Source organism: Cotesia glomerata, linkage group LG3 (assembly GCF_020080835.1).
Source record: "Cotesia glomerata isolate CgM1 linkage group LG3, MPM_Cglom_v2.3, whole genome shotgun sequence".
NCBI lineage: Eukaryota > Metazoa > Arthropoda > Insecta > Hymenoptera > Braconidae > Cotesia > Cotesia glomerata.
The window spans coordinates 27,011,854-27,032,657 of NC_058160.1; the positions used below are offsets into that span (position 1 = coordinate 27,011,854).

Here is a 20,804-nt window from a genome sequence, read left to right on the forward strand (position 1 = left end):
TATATCTTCTGTCGTCTGGATTCTTAGTCAGCAAAATTGTCAAAAAGGAACAAAAGAGAGGGTTGGTTAAAGAATCTCCTTTATATGCATTTACTTAAATATATACATAGAGTACTTATTTACACTCCCTTTAGTTTCCAAAAACTGAGGAACCGCAAAACAAGAAGACTAGACCACAACGGCGGAACAAGAAGACGATAAATATATTTTGAGGCAGAAGCACACGTGTAGGACGTGGGATTCCCCTCGGCATCTTTGCCAACTTTTTGCCAGACAATCGCACACTTTCTTTGTCCATTTAACGTGTATTATTATAAATTATCATTATTACCGAGAATCCCTCTTCTACCACGTGTGTATTATTTATATTTATGTTATTATCTTTCAGCTTCTAGCTGGTTCTTCATTCAGCATAAAGGGAAGAAAGAAGGAATTTTTTGCGCTTATTCAGTTAAAAATACCCTCCAAAGCGTTTCCCAATGTGTCACAAGATCGATGACATTTGTTAAATAATTGTCTTTTTGTTAAACAAATTAAAAATGCGTAGTTTTGTTAAAAGAGCGTGACATTTAATATTGTGTACGACGTATGCGCACGCTCTCGCATCCTCTCTTTCTTTGTGTTATTTTTGGCAGAATCACCGTTGTATGCTTTAAATAGGACCGAGTTTCCGTCGAATAAAGCAGTTTGTAATACGAATTCTACATGTTGGAGCATCGCACTGTCTTTGAAGTAAGTAAACAGGTGCTATTGCTCTATCATCAACAATTGTTTATTATATATGATTCTTCTGATATTCTTCTTTGATTTTATTTAATTATTAAGGGTACGGTTAAGTTTTTAAGTGTGCTAAGGTACGATAAAAGATGATTAATTTGATAATTAATGTGAAACGGGTGATATTAGATAATGAGTGACGACGACGGTGGTTATATATATGTGTGTGAAGACAATGTTCGGGAAAGTCTTGAGCTTTGTACTTACCAGCGGGAAAATTTGAAAACGATTATTGTTATTGTTATTATGCATACGTGACAAATTTTAATGGACTATATTATATTAATTGGCGCTTGGCGAATGTTATTAGATTAGATTATTTTTAAATAGTGAGTGCATCATATAAATAAAAATTTCGTAATGTTAACTTCACTGGTGGATACACTTGCAGTGGAACCTTATGTTCATGTGTCAAAACACAAAAGAATATTTCGAGTTTTATTTATGTATAAGATGGTCACCAATTCAGTTTTTTATTGTTATATTATTCTTGAGTTTTTATTTTTTAATTAAATTTTATTAAAGTTAGCAGTCACAACCATTTTTTAATTTTTTTGACAAATAAATTTTTTCTAAAAAATTATTTTTAAAAAATTGCATTTTTTATTTCTACATGTCAATTTTTTTTTCCATTATTTATTTGTTTAAAAAAATTCTTAAAATTATTAAATATCTGCTAAATTAATTTTCATTTAAATCTCTTCAATTTTTGCTTTTGTGAAAATATGTATTACACTGAAGTTAACTGACAGTAGAAAATTTTTTATAATTTTATAGCAATTAAATTATTATGAAAAAAATTTTATAAAAAAATTCCGGGTGAAAATTAAAAAAAAATTATCAGTGGAAATTTTTTAAAGAATTTTTTATATTGGAATTAATTTGTTATAAAAATTTAAAAAAAGTATGAAATTAATCTCCATTAAATTATCTCGACAATAGTATGCAAAATATCTTGATTCCGTGAACTAACAAGGCTATAATAATAAAAATAGCCGCCAAAATGAGGCGAAAAAAATTTTTCGATCGTAAAGCACTCTCTGATGCTTCGCATCATGAGTCGTGCAAAATTGACAGCTCACTTCACTACCATAGATATATAATATTAAATATTTCTTTTGTAATAAAAAATTTGAAGAGTCAAGAATTAATTCTTTTGTTGTTGAAGCTATTGTTAACCTCAATTGTCAACAATCAAAGTTTGCAAAAAGTTTCAATTTTACTGATGAAGATTAAAGTAGCAGATATTTAATAGTTTTTAGAATTTTTTTAAGAAACAAATTATTGTAAAAAAAATTAGATAAAAAAACTGACCTGTAGAAATTTAAAAAAATTAGAAATGCTATTTTTCAAAAATAACTTTTTGGAACAAATTTATTTGTTAGAAAAAACTAAAAAATGCTAACTTTAATGTCATATTTTGCTGTCAAGAATAATAAAAAATTTTTGGTAGCTGTCAATAAATAAAACCTGTCAAATTTCTATTATTTCTTCTTTGCACATATTTCTTCAATCTTACCTGACATAATTGAGGTTCCAGTTATTTAAAAAAAAATAGTTTATTTCAATAAATTATGTAGTAATAATATTAAAACTCAATTAAAATATAAAAGTACTCACTTTAAAATTAATTAAAACGTAAAAATTTGAACTAAAATTACAGTCTAGACAGAAAAAAACTGCGCGATTTCTCTGTCATTGGCACGAGTTCCAAAAAGTTTCAGATGTTATTATTTTGGAAGCACTTGCTTCAACTTGAGCGATGACGTCGTCACCTAAAAAAGTTGTTATTGTTGTTACTATGGCTAGTCTTTAATAAATAAAAAACTTTTAGAATATTGTAATAAATAATTGAAGAAAAAAAAAATAAAATAAATAAAAATTTAATATTTACAGGTCTCGTACTCACGGTTAACGTTATTTCGATCAAACGAAGTGCGTATATAATGTCAAATTGGGTTTGTAATGTGTAAATAAAAATAAATAAATAAATAAAATAAATAAAGCATGCTTTACAATGCATGTAATGTCATGCGCATAAAATTGCATCTATTAAAAAATATATCCCACTCGGATAGCTACTTTATTTATTATTATTATTATTGTTATTATTATTATTGTCTATATAGACATCATATGACAGCAGAAAAACGTCATTATTTAATACAGGCATTAGAAATAGACATTACCCTTTGAGTGCTCTGAATAAATAGGACCGAGTGGTGCTCGCTCACAATTAGACGTTTGTAAGACTAAGACTGACATTACAAAATATTACATACTTTTTTACATTGTTAAAATTTATACATTATATATTTATAAGTTGTAATTGAACTTTGCTATTACATTGCTACTCGTAAACGGTGTGTAGTGTGTAAAAATAAATTCATCAGAACGTGCACGTTTTCAGCAAAAAAAATAATAATCATGAGTAATAATTGGAGTTGTCGTCATTCTCGATCACTCATCTCTATTTTTCTGGCAAGTTTATTTTCAAACAAAGTCTTTATTATATTAATAATAATAAGCACATTGTCAAGTTAAATATTTAATATGTAATGGATGTGAGCATAAATATTTACTATCACAAGGTCATGATCATTTTAATATATCATTTGTTAATAATAATAATAATTTTTTAAATTTATATCTATAATTATTAACAAAAATTTCGCAATTATATTTGTTTAATATAGATGCCGGCTGAGTGCATTGCCAATCCACTGCAGCGAGAGCTCGCTGATTCAATAATACGAATGCAGTCTTTGGATGAGATAAGGATACTGCTGGCTTGTGGAGCTAAGCCCAACGAAATAGTTACCCAGGGTTTACGACCACTTCATTACGCGGTTTGGCAAAAGTACACGGATGCTGCTCAACTTCTTATTGTTCGAGGTGCTGACATTGACGCTACTGATGAGTGCGGGTACTCGGCGCTTCATTTAGCTGCTGAGCATGGTTATATTGATATTGTCAAGATGTTATTGAAGCATGGTGCCAAAGTGGATCATCGGCCTGACACTGGCGAACTTTTTCCTCGGTAATTATCTATATTATTAAGAGAATAAGCAAAATTTTGTGTTTTTTCATGGTTTCATATCATTCTCACCAATAGTCAATTTATGATGATAAGTATGTAGGCTGCATTCGAAAATGCTCTATCTCTAGATACATAATTAAGAAATTACTTTGTATCTTGAGAACTATTGACATTTTTAAAGATATAAGCTCATCCCGATGTTACACTCATCGAAACCGTTCATTTGAGTACCCACATCAATTTTTCATAGATTTTATATTTTAATATATATTACATATATGTATATATGAATAATATATCAAAAATACATGTGGGTACTCAAATGAAAGCTCTTGATGAGGGTAACATCAGGAAGAGCTTATATCTTTAAAAACGTCAATAGTTAAGAAATGACATTGAATCTTGTCATCTAATGATATTTTTAAAGATATAAGCTCACTCTCACATTACACTCATTAAGACGTTTCATTTAAGTACCTACAGCAATTTTTCATATATTTTATATATTTATATATATTACATATGTGTATATATGAAAAATATATCAAAAATGTATGTGGGTATTCAAATGAAAGCTCTCAATGAGTGTAACATCGCAATGAGCTGATATCTTTAAAATATCATAAGTTGACAAAATACAATATAATTTCTTAAAAATCGACATTTTTAAAGATATAAGTTCATCCCGATGTTACACTCATCGAAACCGTTCATTTGAGTACCCACATCAATTTTTCATAGATTTTATATATTTATATATATTACATATATGTATGTATGAATAATATATCAAAAATACATGTGGGTACTCAAATGAAAGCTCTTGATGAGGGTAACATCAGGAAGAGCTTATATCTTTAAAAACGTCAATAGTTAAGAAATGACATTGAATCTTGTCATCTAATGATATTTTTAAAGATATAAGCTCACTCTCACATTACACTCATTAAGACGTTTCATTTAAGTACCTACAGCAATTTTTCATATATTTTATATATTTATATATATTACATATGTGTATATATGAAAAATATATCAAAAATGCATTTGGGTATTCAAATGAAAGCTCTCAATGAGTGTAACATCGCAATGAGCTGATATCTTTAAAATATCATAAGTTGACCAAATACAATATAATTTCTTAAAAATCGACATTTTTAAAGATATAAGTTCATCCCGATGTTACACTCATTGAGACCTTTCATTTAAGTACCCACATAGATTTTTCATATATTTATATATATCATATATATGTATATATGAAAAATATATCAAAAATGCATGTGGGTACTCAAATGAAAGCTCTTAATGAGTGTAACATCGAGATGAGCTCATATCTTTAAAAACGTCAATAGTTAAAAAAGTACAATGTAATTTAACAAAAGTCATTATTTAATAAAGCAAAATTTTATTTATTTATAGTTTATAAGTCACGGCAGTCACATAGTGACTGCAAAGTTGCTAGTTTTTTTATAAATAATTAATAAATAGCTTATTAATTATCAAAATATTTACAGTACGATGCTGTGTGATGAACCACTTCGATTAGCATTGAGAAACGGTCATACTGCAGTAGCGAAAATATTGCTGGAAGCTGGCGCAAATCCAAACAAAAGGTACTTTTTTGGTTCGGAAATAAACCTGGTATCACCGTTAGATCTTGAGTGTATGGAATTATTGTTGGCTTTTGGAGCGCAGCCTAATACTCGGGACCGCGCTGGTCTTACGCCATTGATGAAAGCAGCAAGGTTACCTCAGGTAATATTAAAATAATTATTTTTTTTAATTTAAATTTAATATTAATATATTTTTAAATAAATTAAAGGGTATAGCGTCAGTGTTGCTGCTGTTGAGTTACGGAGCAGACGTTAATGCGATGGCAGACGCAAGACACGATTACAGAACAGTTATGCATTATGCGATACTCGGTGGCGACAAAACCGTCATCAATCTAATGCTCAAGCAAGGAGTCAGGCTGAATCTTGGCCCTGACTACCAAAAACCCTCGGCCTTGGACTTGGCTATTCTCAAGGGTGACCCCTCGATTGTTGAAATGTTACTTGAAGCTGGTATTTATTGACATTTTATTTATTTTTTTATTTGGCATCTTATCGTACTTGGCAGTATTACTGTCACGGTTTATATAATTATATAATTAAGAAATGACCTTGTATCTTGTGAACTATTGACATTTTTAAAGATATAAGCTCACCTTGACATTACATTCATCGAGACCTTTCATTTGAGTACCCACATCATTTTTTCATATATTTTATATATTTATATATATTACATATATGTATATTAGAGAAATATATCAAAAATGCATGGGGGTACTCAAATGAAAGCTCTTGATGAGTGTAACATCGCGATGAGCTTATATCTTCAAAAATATCATAAGTTGACAAAATACAACATAATTTCTTAATTATTGACATTTTTAAAGATATAAGCTTATTCCGATGTTACACTCATCAAGAGCTTTCATTTGAGTACCCACATCATTTTTTCATATATTTATATATATTGCATATATGTATATATGAAAAATATATCAAAATGCATGTGGGTACTTAAATGAAAGCTCTTGATGAGTGTAACATCGCAATGAGCTTATATCTTCAAAAATATCATAAGTTGACAAAATACAATATAATTTCTTAATTATTGACATTTTTAAAGATATAAGCTCATCTCGATGTTACACTCATCAAGATCTTTCATTTGAGTACCCACATCAATTTTTCATATATTCTATATATTTATATATATTACATATATGTATATATGAAAAATATATCAAAAATGCATGTGGGTACTCAAATGAAAGCTCTTGATGAGTGTGACATCGCAATGAGCTTATACCTTTAAAAGTGTCAATAGTTAAAAAAGTACAGTGCAATTTAACAAAAGTCATTATTTAATAAAGTAAAATTTACTTATTTATATTTCACAAGTCACGGCAGTCACATAGTGACTGCAAGATTACTAGTATTTTTTATTTTACAAAAAATTAATTGAAAAAATAATAATGATAACCTGATAAATTTTTAGGTGCTGACGTAAATGAATCATCATCAATAATCGGTTCACCTCTTCACGTCGCTTGCGCTGACAATATTCCCAACAGGCTAGAAATCCTGAGTATGCTTTTAGAACGTGGAGCTGATCCAAATCTGGTGATAAGAAGCGATGAAGGTCCATCACTGCGTCCAGTTTTGGCAGAGTATGTTGCCAGTAATGTAAATCCATCTGTCGAGGTTGTTGCTCTGCTTCTAAAGTATGGGGCGCGAGTTGTAATAAAGACACAATTTCGTGATCCCCACGGGATACTAAACTCCCTTCAAAATACAGCGGATAAACCGAAATTACTGAGAGCTTTACTGGAAGCTGCTGAGAGTTTTGATCCCTGTATGATTAGAAGATCCAGCAGCTTAACTGACGCGCAAAGAGTTCTCGTGATGGAAGCTGCTCGAACACCCTTGCCCCTTACTCATCAAGCGCGGCTGATAGTCAGGAAAATATGCGGGCCTAAATTACCTAAAATTGTACGGAGACTTCAATTACCTCAATCGTTAAATCGTTATCTTCTTTATGATTTTTCATAATAATTGTTTGAAATTTTTTAATTAACTTCATTTACCTCTTGTTATTATTATCATTATCATTATTATTATTATTACGCTAAATGCATAAAAATAAACCGTTTTATTTTTTGCTATTTTTCCTATTTTGTTTACAAAACAAATTATTAGATTGTGATATGACGATTAATGTACTCTCAAATTTTTTTTGTAGACATTAGTATTTTTATAAACCTGTTGATTAATGATGTAGACTGAATAACATACTGATGATTATTATTATCATTATTATTATTATATATATATTTGTAAATTTTATAAAAAACAATTGTTAAATAATCATTAATCATGTTCAAGTATTATAATTTATAAAGAAAAATTGTAATTTGACTATTAATATGTAAAATGATGAAGATCTCTTGTTGATTTATAAATTTCAAATTGATAAATTATCAGACTCATGATTTTATACCTTTGTATACATTAAATAATTAAAAGTTAAATATACTGGTAGAAATGACAAAGATCAATTAATCTACTGTGATATTTTAATAGCACCCTTAATCTCAATACTCAATACTATCATCAGTTATTGCGTTAATAACTTTTGGCAATCGTTACGTGCCAATTAAGATGTCTTTATGAAATTAATCATCCTGAGGTCAGTAATTTAAAGAATGACAAATTTTATAACGTTCATTTTTCTAAGTCAGTTTATATATAATAATTTTTTTCAGACAACCATTATTAAATCAATAATATAAGTTATAATTCCCTCAAATTTAAAATAGCAGTTAAAATGAATGGTTCAAATTTTTGATATTGTGGCAATAGTATTGGCTTATAAAAAATGTTTTCAAACAAAAGTTATCCAAAATTTAATTTTAAAAAAAATGTCCCTTACATTTTTTCCTAAGATCAATAATTTCACTGTAATTTCAAAAGTAAGATTCATAATTATCATGAAATTCGGACCTTTCATTATTTTAAAATCATTAGAAACATTTTTTTATAAAATTAAATTTTTAACAAATTTTATTCAATAAATTTTTTTATAGGACTAATATTCTATGATATTAAATTTAGCTGTCATTTGACCGTTTTTAAATTTTAATTAACAAAAAAATTTATTCCAAAGAATTATTTTAAAAAAATTGCATTTTTAATTTATTAAATTTTCTAAATGTCAATTTTTTTCTCATTTTTTTATGCAGTAATTTATTCTTAAAATTATTATTATTCTCAAAATTATTAAATATCTGCTAAATTAATTTTCATAATAATTTCGCCTTAACATTAAACATTTGAACCATTTACTTTAAAATTGTAGCAAACATTGAGACTCTAGTCATATATCTATTTTTCATTTTAAGAAAAGTAAGAAAAAAAAATAATTTAGTGCATAGAAAAAAATTAAAAAAAAAAATTTCAAGTAATTTCGGCGTATTTTTATATTTTTTTCTTTGGAGGGCGAGGGGGATCACATGATGACTACTCAGCCAATGAGAGCTCGAGATGGCCGGCGCGCGCCGTGGCGCTACGCCGAGACTGCCGCTCCCTTCAGATCCGACTCAGCTACCAACAAGGTGAGACGCAGTACCGCGCGCGTCGCGTTCGGCTTATTTTTCATTCTTTACTTGCTTCAAATTTTACATAGTTAAAACGTCCGAATCATGTAGAAACTCGCGTTTTATTACACCGGCTTTGTAATTATTAATAAATAAATAAATGTTATTAAAAATTTTGTTATATTTCAATTGAAAGTGTATCTGTTGTAGTCGTGTTTTTTTTTTATCTTTTTTAATTGAACGTTAGTTTTAATTTCAGTGCTTAGTGTTCAGTGTTCAGTGCTTCAGGTCCATCAATCAGAAGAAATTACGTTTTTCATCAGCAAAGTCGTTCAATTTAACTTTTAGTGATGTTTGCTAGAGAAGTAGCAGTCAAATGATGAAATGGCGGCTAAGTCACTTTTAAATCATTCCAAAAAGTCATAATCTTCTAAGTATCATTTCTTCGTCAAGGTTTGCGACATATTTTATTATCTGATCATTTTTTTTTTATTTATTATTGTTATAAATTTTAATTGTCATTTTTTATTTCAATTGACATTCATATCAACATTTAACTGGAAATTTTTAATAATTTTCTTCAAATTTTTTTTTAAATTTTACGCCCTCTACCGTTCAAGTACATTTTTGCGCGCTAGTTTTCAAATTTGAATTTTATAAAATTGTGAGTTTATTTTTCAAAGGTTTTATCACGAAGAATTATTTGGGTATAAGTATTTAATATTATTTTATTTTAAAATATAAACTATAAACTTAAATATTTAATTATTAGTTTTAAAATTTTAATTGGGAAATTTTATTAATAAAATGAATAAAATGTAAAATTTTTAGATTCCGCGCTTAAAAAAACAAAAGCGCCATCTACTAATAACTTTTAATAGCTTTCTGATTTAAAAAGTAGATAAGATACCGACAGAAAAGTCAGTTTCAAAACAACAATGGCGGTGTTCTCGAAATTCTCTCATTGTTTACATGTCACACCAGCCGGGGAATGAAACAACGGTCAGTTATCAATTGTAGAGGTTTTAAATTGCGTCGAAAGTCTCACATAGCAGATAAGGTGACTGAATAAGTTATTCACTTATTACTTTAGTCATTTAGTAGCGTTCCTTGCGACTGAGTTATTGTATTCAGCTGGCATTTAGTAGATCATTAGTTATTTTAATAATATTCTTTGGTGTTTTTTGTTAGTTAATAATCATGATGGATTTCAGTTAGTATTTTTATTTTTTTAGATAAAAAAAAATAATTTAAAAAACTGTGAAGGACTTTGAAAAATTTTCCAATTTACAATTTTTGTTGAAAATAATACCCACAAGTTTTTAAAAGTCTTTTTAGTATTAAAAATTATTTTTTTTTGCTTTATTTATTTAAGTATAAATTTCTATATTTTTATTTGTTCAATTATTTATAAAATGAAAAAATTAATTATTGTTATTTTAATTAGTTTTAAATTAATTTAAGATTTTTTTTTTATATAGAAATCGAAATAGACGATGTCGAAACGTAAGAAAGATGAAGTAGTCGATTTAACAGAATCAGATGACCAAATAATAAAACCAGCGGCCAAAAAATTGAAACAAGCTTCAGAAAAACCTAAAGTGCCAAAAAAACCAAAATTAGTTTCCGAAAAAGCGAAACCAGCACCTAAAAAACGCAAAACTGAAACTAAAATGGGTTGTTTGGAGTCAAAAGAAAGCCTAGCTGATTCTGACGAATTTATAGAGCCAGTTTTAAAAGTTAAAAAATCTACGGGTGCTAAAAAAAATCAAAAAACTATCATAGACTCTGAGGGGTCAACAGAGTCAATTTCAAGTAACAATTTTCATATTGACCCAAACCACTTAGTACACGACTGGACCAGCGCAGAATACATCCAAGAGTTCAATGGAGTAACTCGAGCAGTTGCCGAAGCTGTGGTGAAACTTTTGGATAACGACAACACTATTCCTTTCATCGCGAGGTACCGTAAGGACCAAACGCGTGGCTTAGACGCCGATAAGTTAAGATTGATCAAAGAAAGTTACGACCGCGCGAAAGCTATCAAGCACAAAGTCGACTTGGTGATAAAAGCTATCGACAAATCTGGGAAATGGACTCCTGAACTTCACAACCATGTAAAGTCTGTCAAAACTTTGGCTGAGTTGGAGTACATTCACTCGCTGTACAAAACTAGCTCCAAAAGGACGCTCGCGGAACGGGCTAGAGAACTCGGGCTGGGTCCAGTTGCTGAGGCGGTCTTGAAGGGCGATAAAATTCCGCATTTAAAAAGTTTTATTCGCTCTAATGAAGAAGGTCTTGAAAGCGAAGATCAAATCAAAGATGGAGTTATTAATATTCTTGCTGATGTTATTAGCAAAAATAAAGAGACTTTTGATAAGACAAAAGAATTGCGGGAAAATATTTCGGCTACTATTCAGACTAAGAAGACTAAAGATGGTTCTGGTAAAGAGGATAAGGGTAAAATGGATAGTAAAAAAGACGACGAGAAGTATAAAATGTATTACGAGTGGAAAAATATGGAGAAGAATATAAAACCCCACCAGACACTTGCTATGAATCGAGCAGAAAAGGAAAAAGTTATCGCGATTCAAGTAATAGTTCCGGATTATTTAGAAAGTCAATTGAAAAAATTTATCTTGCAATTGTACCAGTCGGGAGTTAACGCCTCGGTATTTCACAAGGACCTGATTTACAGGGCGTTCGATACTGCGTACAAAAAGTACATTAAGCCGTCTGTGATACGGAGGATCAGAAGCGAGCTGAGCGAGAAAGCTGAGGAAGCTTCTATGGAAGTGTTTGCAGTAAATGTTAAGCAACTGCTCCTCACACAGCCGGTTAGAGGAAAAAGTATCCTGGGGATCGACCCCGGGTTCAGGCACGGTTGTAAGCTTGCTGTAATTTCGGCACAAGGCGATTTACTCGACACAGCGACTATTTATCCACACTGTAAAAATGATAAATTGCGACGAGGAGGCGCTGATACGCTCGTTAAGCTCGTACGTAAATATGGGTGCTCTATTTTGGCGCTGGGTAATGCAACAGCTTGTCGAGAAACGGAAAGCTTTATTTCGGATATTATTAATTCGAATTTATTGGACAAACATAGAGTCACTTATACGATTGTTGATGAATCTGGGGCCTCAATTTACAGTTGCAGTGATTTAGCTAAAACTGAGTTTCCAGATTTAGATTGCAATGTAATATCAGCTGTATCAATAGCAAGGCGTCTTCAAGATCCACTTGCGGAACTGGTTAAAGTTGAACCGAAATCGCTTGGAGTTGGAATGTATCAACACGATTTACCGGAGAAACAACTGATGGCTAAATTAAATGAGGTAAGTTTAACTAATGTTCGGTGCTTTTAATTTGTAGTCGATTGCAGAGGATTTAAAGCTGTAGTTTAAGTTAAACATGACATTGATGAATATGAAATTTATTTAAATTTAATTAACTAATATATATTATTAAGACAATAAGCAACATTTGGGTTTTTATGGTTAAATTTGGTATCGTTGAAAAAGTCTTGATCTGGAGTTGTACCTTTTCATGGTTTCATATCATTCTCACCAATAGTCAATTTATGATGATAATTATTTAGGTTGCATTCGAAAATGTTCTATCTCTAGATACATAATTAAGAAATGACCTTGTATCTTGTGAACTATTGACATTTTTAAAGATATAAGCTCATCCCGATGTTACACTCATCAAGACCTTTTATTTGAGTACCCACATCAATTTTTCATATATTTATAAATATTACATATATGTATTTATGAAAAATATATCAAAAATGCAAGTGGGTACTCAAATGAAAGCTCTTGATGAGTGTAACATCGCGATGAGCTTATATCTTTAAAAATATCAATAATTAAGAACTGACTTTGCTATCTTGTGAACTAATGATATTTTTGAAGATATAAGCTCATCTCGATATTACACTCGTCAAGACCTTTCATTTGAGTACCCACATCAATTTTTCATATATTTATATATGTATATATGAAAAATATATCAAAATGCATTTGGGTACTCAAATGAAAACTCTTGATGAGTGTAACATCGGGATGAGCTTATATCTTTAAAAATGTCAATAATTAAGAACTGACTTTGCTATCTTGTGAACTAATGATATTTTTGAAGATATAAGCTCATCTCGATATTACATTCATTAAGACCTTTCATTTGAGTACTCACATCAATTTTTCATATATTTATATATATATTATATATATGTATATATGAAAAATATAATAAAAATGCATGTGGGTACTCAAATGAAAGCTCTTGATGAGTGTAACATTGCGATGAGCTTATATCTTTAAAAATATCATAAATTGACAAAATACAATATAATTTCTTAATTATTGACATTTTTAAAGATATAAGCTCACCCTCACATTACACTCATTGAGACCTTTCATTTAAGTACCCACATCAATTTTTCATATATTTCATATATTTATATATATTACATATATGTATAGAAGGAAAATATATCAAAAATGCATGTGGGTACTCAAATGAAAGCTCTTGATGAGTGTAACATCGGGATGAGCTTACATTTTTAAAAACGTCAATAGTTAAAAAAGTACAGTGCAATTTAACAAAAGTCATTATTTAATAAAGTAAAATTTTATTTATTTATAGTTCACAAGTCACGGCAGTCACATAATGACTGCAAAGTTTCTAGTTAATTATTAATATTGATTTATTTATCAACAGGTCGTAAGTGAAGCTGTCAGTTTCGTCGGCGTGGACGTCAATACAGCGTCACATTGTTTATTAAAAAGAGTCGCGGGTTTATCTGATGCCAAAGCAACAAACATAATAAACTGGCGAAAGGATAACGGGCCATTCATCAATCGCGAGCAGTTACAGAAAGTAAAAGGTATTGGAGCGAAAACTTTTGAGCAATGCGCGGGATTTATACGAATAATGCCCGAGACCGCGTTATCTCAATCAGTGGAGTCTAGCTCTATGGAGACTAAATCTAAAGCGAAGATTAAATTTAATTATCTCGACCAAACGTGGATTCATCCCGAGTCATACGGTGCCGCGAGTGCCCTTATCAAAGCTTCCAATTCACGTCCTGAGGATTTAGGATCACGTAATTTTATTTCTGCGATAAATGTCTTCGTTGCTGGTAAAGATCGTGCTGAACTAGCCAAGCAGCTGGGCACTAATGAAACTACACTGGAGGTTATCGTCAAGGGACTGAGGATGGAGAAAGGCGAGGATATAAGACGCCAGGGTAGTGCTCCCTTGTTCAGGAATAGTCTCAAGACCATCGATGACTTGGTAGTTGGATCTGTTTTGAATGGAGAAGTCAGGAATGTCACGCACTTTGGCGCTTTCGTTGACATCGGCGTCGGAACTGATGGTCTTATCCATATCAGCGGTTTAAAAGGAGCCGTTCTTTCAATTGGACAGCACGTAGAGGTCAAAGTTGCCAACATCGAGAAAGAGCGAGGTCGCATTGGGCTTCATTTGAATAAATTTTCCTAGATTTTACTATTTTGTTGTTATTTAAGGGGGATAGCCACTGTGAGAATCGAAAAAATAGGTGATTTTCGGGAATTTTTTAGACTGGGATAATAAAGGAATTTTGGGATCGGGTTTTTTTTTTGTTTTATAAAGTATACATTGAAGATCATTCCCCTAAATTTTGATTAGAAAATATCATGTTGTTACAAAGTTATAAGCATTTTTGTGGAGTACCAAAAAAATTTCCCCCACCACGGTGTGATCTCTAACTCAAAAACGGTTTATATAAAACAAAAAAACGAAACAGCGTTGTAATCTGCATGCATGTGGTTATCGTTACACGTAGGGAATTTTGAAAATTTGGATTTAAAAAAAAATAGCGACATTAAAAATTTTTTCTTTTTTTTTCTCATTTTTAGTAGATTTCATAGTAATCTAACTATTGCATTTGTCTTCATGATGCAACTTTTGAAAAATTTTGCTATTTTTTGACTCAGTTCGTCAAGCTGATTCAGGAAATACCATTAGTTCAAAAGTTTATATATGTATGTATTTATATATACAATATAGCACGGTTTATCCGGACGATAGCGTCTCTAATTCATAATGGATCTTTTCCAAACTCAACATACTTAATTTTTAGACAAATACCAAGGTCAAGATCAAAGATGAGCGTAATCGGTCAAGTAGTTCAGAAATTACAGGGTTTTTAAATTTTCAAAATAATAAAAATTCATTTTTTGGCAGATTTTTTCGCGCATAACTTTTAAATGAAACAACTTATCGAATTTTTGTAAATTGTAGGTTTTTAATGAAATTTTACTCTTGCAGTCGTTTTTTCGATTGATTTGTCCAATATATCTCATAAAAATCTATTTATATTTTTATCTTTATTCTCAATTAATTTTTTCTTTGTATATAATCCTAGTAGTTTTTTTTTCTATCCATTATGAAATCTACTTCCATTTCGGCTGTCGAATGGCCTTTTTTTTGGATTTAAACAGCCCTAAAAAATCTTGAAAATCAAAATTTTCAAAATCCCCTACGTGCAACGATAGCTACTGAATAGACAAATACGGAAAAAAAAAGTTGCAAATTGGTTCATATTTATGGAAATTACAGTTCCCACCAGTTCAAAAAAAGTAATTTCGAGAAAAACGCGTTTTCGTCGGAGCGCCGCGCGTGCAATGGTCATTTGACACGCTGTCACAAAAATAACTATAACTCGAAAAATATTCAGAATTTTCATATAAAACTCTAGATATATATTTTTGAATGTATAAACTTTGATTTAATAATAAAAAAAAAATCATTTTTTTAAATTTCACAGTGGCTATCCCCCTTAAATAATTTTTTTTGTAAAAATATTTTGAGAGTGCCTTTTACCGTTATTGATTCAGTACCTCAGATTAAATGTATTTAATGTTATTAAAATACTTAGAGACAATAAGTAAGTTATTTAAGTTTTAATTTGATAATTAATAAAGTATATTTTCAAACAAACTTTGCATCTCCACTTGTAAAAGACTTGAGAGGTTTAATGTAGTATTAATTATACCGTTAATATCTCTCGGAAATAATCCGAGCGATAAAGGACTCTACATTGACTTATCAAGTACCAGCTGCTTATAATAATACTCCCTTTGTTAATTTAATGAATAAAACCTTTACTCTGTTTGTTGAGTTGAGCGCAACTAATAATATTCAAGATGCTGTAATCAGAATATTAAACGATCTATAGATGGACAGAATAGAAAGCGGAGACCTGTAGGTGAATAAACCAGAACAGGACAATAATAAAATAAAGTTGTGAGGGCTGTGATTCAAACTGACGGATTGACACTGGAGAGTACGGGAGAAGCGAGGGGAATAAAAATTCCCTTTTAGTATTACCATTATGATTAATATTAGTTATAAAACGAAAAATCAATTTATTCTCTTCGTTTATGCCCCGCTACACATCATTCATCGGATTGTGAATACTGGTATTAATATTAAAATAATAATAATAATTTATGCTATCAATTTATTAAAGTAATTAGACGGAATTACCATAATTAGATTTTTCAATAAAAATTTTTTATTAATTGCTTTTAGTTTTTTACTTTTTTAAAAAAAATGAGCAGATATATACGAGGTAAAAAATTCAATAGATAAATTTTTAAAATATTTGTTCGATTTTAATTTAAAGCTAATGGGTATTGATAAAAAAATCAACGATAAATTGTTTTTTTATTCGTTATTTATTTTCAGGGCTCGTATCGTGTTAATTGAGAAAGTAGAGCGAGAAGACAATAAGAAAATAAATACGTGTGTGTATAGATTGTGGGCTCGGTACAATGAAGTTCGATCGCGATAATGAAACTTGAACGGCGTGTAGGGCGTCGGGAAGTCGCGACGCTCCCATTTTCCTCATTGACGTCGCGCCGTACGTCCTGATGAAGCTCTAGCTCGATACTTTGCCGGGCTGCTGGCTGTTGGCTCCTATATATAATAGGAATAGCTTATACTACGGGCTATGTACACCAAACGAGAAGAGAGGAGTTTTGTAAACAAACTAAAACATCGTTTATCGCTTATCCTATCTGCTAAAAATAATATTTGACAAGGTATTACTCGATAATCTTTAAAATAGCTCTATACAATTTAAAAAAATATTTAAAATCCAAAAAAAATCTTAATTTTAATTAGCAAGATTTTTTCTTAAAAATTTTTTTTCAATTTAATTTTTTGATACAATTAAATAATTTTTACTAAAGACCAATCGGCTGCCCAATTTTAAAACACAGTAACTGCAAAATTTTTATACCTGATTTTTTTCAGTATTTCTGCATTTCTTATAACTTTTAGACCTTAATTTCAAGTAATTTTTCTTAAAAATACTTATATTCGAGTATATTCTATTCATAAATCAAATTTTTTATCAATTTGGCGCGCCAACTTTTTTTTAATATGAAAAATTTTTAAAAATCTTAAAATTGTTAGTTATTGTGTTTTAAAATTGGGCAGCCGCAATATTATCTCTCTTCATTTTCAGCAGTTGAAAATTTTCAATTAGAAATTCGTTCATTATCTGAATCACAAAGAGAATTTAATAGATTAAATTAACTTTGACAAAAAGTTAGATGGTAATTAACAGTAATTATTCATCCGATAAATGGATTACGTTATGCAGCAGTATTATATTTAGTTATAAATTATATATGTAGTACCTGACAGCAATATTGAGTTATTTCGCTAAACTATATATACAACGGAGCCGAATTAGCCCGATTAGCCGAATACATGTAACCGGATGTCCTAGATTTACATTATATTGGCTCCTGGTCATTGGTACAATGTTTAAGCTCATGTCTGTATGTATGCCTATGCATTATACAGTGTAACTTGTATTGTTAGTTAGTGGTATTAATTGCTATGCTGAATTAAAGCATTTGGATCCATCGATTTTCAATATCCGGGCTTCCAAAATCCGGATCTAAATATTCATTATTTCTAAAAAAAAAATTAATTAATAAATTATTGGATAGGTCAGTAGTATTTTGCCGAGTTCAGAGTAAAGTTACTGCACAGAGGCTGGTTGACTCGCATTATATCAAGCATCTTCCAGACCTGAGTGTGACCCTTGACCTGTTTTAATTACTCCTCGTTACAGCTAAACTAAACAAAACGTGCAGTAGTAAGTGCCGAGTACTAAGGAAGGTCATTGTACCTTTACTTGAGAAAACAGTAGTGAACTGATACTGATACTGATGATGACAATTTATCCGATTTATCCTGTACAGGCAAGACATTTATCTTTTTTTAACGAACTAAAGTCAATTCCAAAACGTATTATTGCGTTCCGCGAAACTCGCATCAAGTTATATTTGCATAATCCGCTTAAATGCTTTACTTTGTTCTTCTTAATGCCGGTTTCTTCTCTATCTCTGTTTTCTTCTTAATGTACTCGCAAACTATGCAATTGCACTTATTCGAGAATAATCAATATATATTTTTTTATTTATGGTAAGTTGTCAGCCATCAAGCGACAGCAAACAATTTTATTTTTATTTTTTAAGCCTTTAGCTGGGAATAAATTTTTCTTTGACAGAAAATAAATGAAGAACCCAAGCCGGGTTTTATGGAAAAATGTTTACATTTTATCAAGTACCGGCAGTTTATTTTAAATATCCTTTTTTATAGAGTATTATATTGAGAAGGTAAAGAAATTAAAATAATTTAAATTATTTTTAGTAAAAAGAGTAAACTGCAGATAAGATCGCAGGAGTATGATGGAACAATTATTAAAAAAATTTTCTCATTATCCTGAAACTTATGAGTAAACTTGTAATTGGTTATTACTCGAGTCGAGTTAATAAAAGTTGAAAAGCTATTTTTCTTGGTTTCTGATTTAACTCGGCTCGCTCGTGTCAGGTAAGGGGCAGCGTCAATTACGTAACAGAGTTGAATCAAGAGTAAAAACGGGCTAGGTGTATAATCATATAATAGAGAATGTAGAGAAGAGAAGTCTCGAAGAAAAGTTTGTCTATAGACGTACAGACATCAACTTATTTCCCGTCTTCCGTCTTTTCAACGGATTCGAGTCGAGTGTAGTGTACTACAGAGGATCGTTGACCTCATCCTCATCCTCACGAGTTTTATCCCCGAGAGGGCGAATCTGTGATTACTGGTGAGTGTGCACTGTTCGCTTTTAAAGTTACTCTGTACGGTATCATGGAAAATAATAAAATCAGTTATAAATTGTATAACCACCAATAGAAGATAAAACTCTTATTTTATTCTATTTCTATTTTATCTCAACAGTTATTTATTGGCCTTATTCCAATAAGAAATTTTATAATTGCGCCAGACAAAGTGTCTCGTAGTCTGAGTCCAGATTACCCTCATAAAAATAATTTATATTAAAAATATTTGTTGAAATTTAAATAATATAAACTCGCAACCCTATAGTCACTATGTGACTGCCCCGACTTGTGCACCAGAAATAAATAAAATTTTGATTTATTAAATAATGACTTTTGTTAAATTGCACTGTATTTTTTTAACTATTGACATTTTTAAAGATATAAGATCATCTCGATGTTATACTCATCAAGAGCTTTCATTTGAATACCCACATGCATTTTTGATATATTTTTCATATATACATATATGTAATATATAGAAATATATAAAATATATGAAAAATTGATGTGGGTACTTAAATGAAAGGTCTCAATGAGTGTAATGTGAGGGTGAGCTTATATCTTTAAAAATATCATTAGATGGCAAGATTCAATGTCATTTCTTAACTATTGATGTTTTTAACGATATAAGCTCATCCCGATATTACATTCATCAAGAGCTTTCATTTGAGTACCCACATGCATTTTTGATATATTTTTCATATATACATATATATAATATATATAAATATATGAAAAATTGATGTGGGTATTCAAATGAAAGGTTTTGATGAATGTAACACCGGAATGAGCTTATATCTTTAAAAATATCAATAGTTCAAAAGATACAAGGTCATTTCTTAATTATGTCTAGAAATAGAGCATTTTCGAATGCAGCCTAAATAGTTATCATCATAAATTGACTATTGGTGAGAATGATATGGAATCATGAAAAGGCACAACTCCAGATCAAGACTATTCCAACGGTACCAAATTTAACTATAAAAACGCACTTTATCATATAAATACACTGGCCACAAAATTTTGCTTATTCTCTTAATAATATAGATTTACGATAAATAAATCATTTTTAAAACTAAAAGATGGCAAAAAAATATTTTTTCTTTGTAGATATTTTTTTTGTTTATTTTTGTTTATATTTTATCTACATTATAAACACTAATAAAACGATTATTATTATTATAAAAATTCATTTTAAGCTACATGATAATTTAAATATACCTCTAGGACTATATTTTGAATATAAATTTTTTTCATGAAGTTAAACGCATTAAATTCTCATACAGACCAGAAATTTCCTGTTCCTCTTTTTAATTCAATTTGTAGCAAAAAATCGTGCGACATTTTTTACTTCTTGTCTTTTATTTCACATTGTATTTATCGAAAATTTCCATAAAAAAATGAAGAAAAAAAAAGGGCAAAAACAAATTGAAGACCGGGAAGCTGTCAGAATTTAAGTGAGCAATATTTTGTGAAGCACGTGCCCTTCTGACGGCCCTTCACATCCGCATCGGTCGTTGATGTTCCTACTCATAGTGATGCTTTTCACGAGTGCGTCGTTACGCAACCGTCTGGTCTAGTAGTCCGTTCTTCTTGTATCGGGGTTCCTCGTTTCCCTTTTTCCTGCTACGTCCTTGTCATCATTCCTCCTCCCAGA

At 30.2% G+C, this 20,804-nt stretch overlaps 2 protein-coding genes and 1 long non-coding RNA gene across 10 annotated transcripts; 2 read left to right on the forward strand and 1 right to left on the reverse strand.

Annotated features, from left to right (window-relative positions):
- Positions 1 to 562: 562 nt before the first annotated feature.
- Positions 563 to 7,652, forward strand: LOC123261059 (ankyrin-3-like). Of its 7 annotated transcripts, none has more exons than XM_044722526.1 (6): positions 563 to 732; positions 2,674 to 2,712; positions 3,474 to 3,817; positions 5,335 to 5,575; positions 5,643 to 5,886; positions 6,872 to 7,652. In XM_044722526.1, exons 1-6 carry the CDS (start codon positions 706 to 708, stop codon positions 7,423 to 7,425), a joined length of 1,449 nt encoding a protein of 482 aa, XP_044578461.1. In that variant the 5' UTR covers positions 563 to 705; the 3' UTR covers positions 7,426 to 7,652. The 7 variants fall into 7 exon arrangements, with proteins under 7 accessions (XP_044578461.1, XP_044578465.1, XP_044578462.1 ...); XM_044722527.1 differs by lacking the exon at positions 563 to 732 and adding an exon at positions 2,504 to 2,560; XM_044722525.1 differs by lacking the exons at positions 563 to 732; positions 2,674 to 2,712 and adding exons at positions 2,728 to 2,746; positions 3,188 to 3,258.
- Positions 2,207 to 2,962, reverse strand: LOC123261060. The gene is made up of 3 exons (XR_006508604.1): positions 2,687 to 2,962; positions 2,398 to 2,552; positions 2,207 to 2,296 (listed from the first exon to the last, which is right to left on the reverse strand). It is a non-coding gene; the product is annotated as an uncharacterized LOC123261060 (long non-coding RNA).
- Positions 7,653 to 9,893: 2,241 nt separating the features above from the next.
- On the forward strand, positions 9,894 to 14,826 carry LOC123261940 (uncharacterized protein YdcI). 2 transcript variants are annotated; one of them, XM_044723838.1, is made up of 3 exons: positions 9,894 to 10,029; positions 10,451 to 12,307; positions 13,698 to 14,826. In XM_044723838.1, the coding sequence occupies exons 2-3, from the start codon at positions 10,466 to 10,468 to the stop codon at positions 14,478 to 14,480; spliced, it is 2,625 nt and encodes an 874-aa protein (XP_044579773.1). In that variant the 5' UTR covers positions 9,894 to 10,029; positions 10,451 to 10,465; the 3' UTR covers positions 14,481 to 14,826. The 2 variants fall into 2 exon arrangements, with proteins under 2 accessions (XP_044579773.1, XP_044579774.1); XM_044723839.1 differs by lacking the exon at positions 9,894 to 10,029 and adding an exon at positions 10,053 to 10,182.
- Positions 14,827 to 20,804: the final 5,978 nt, after the last annotated feature.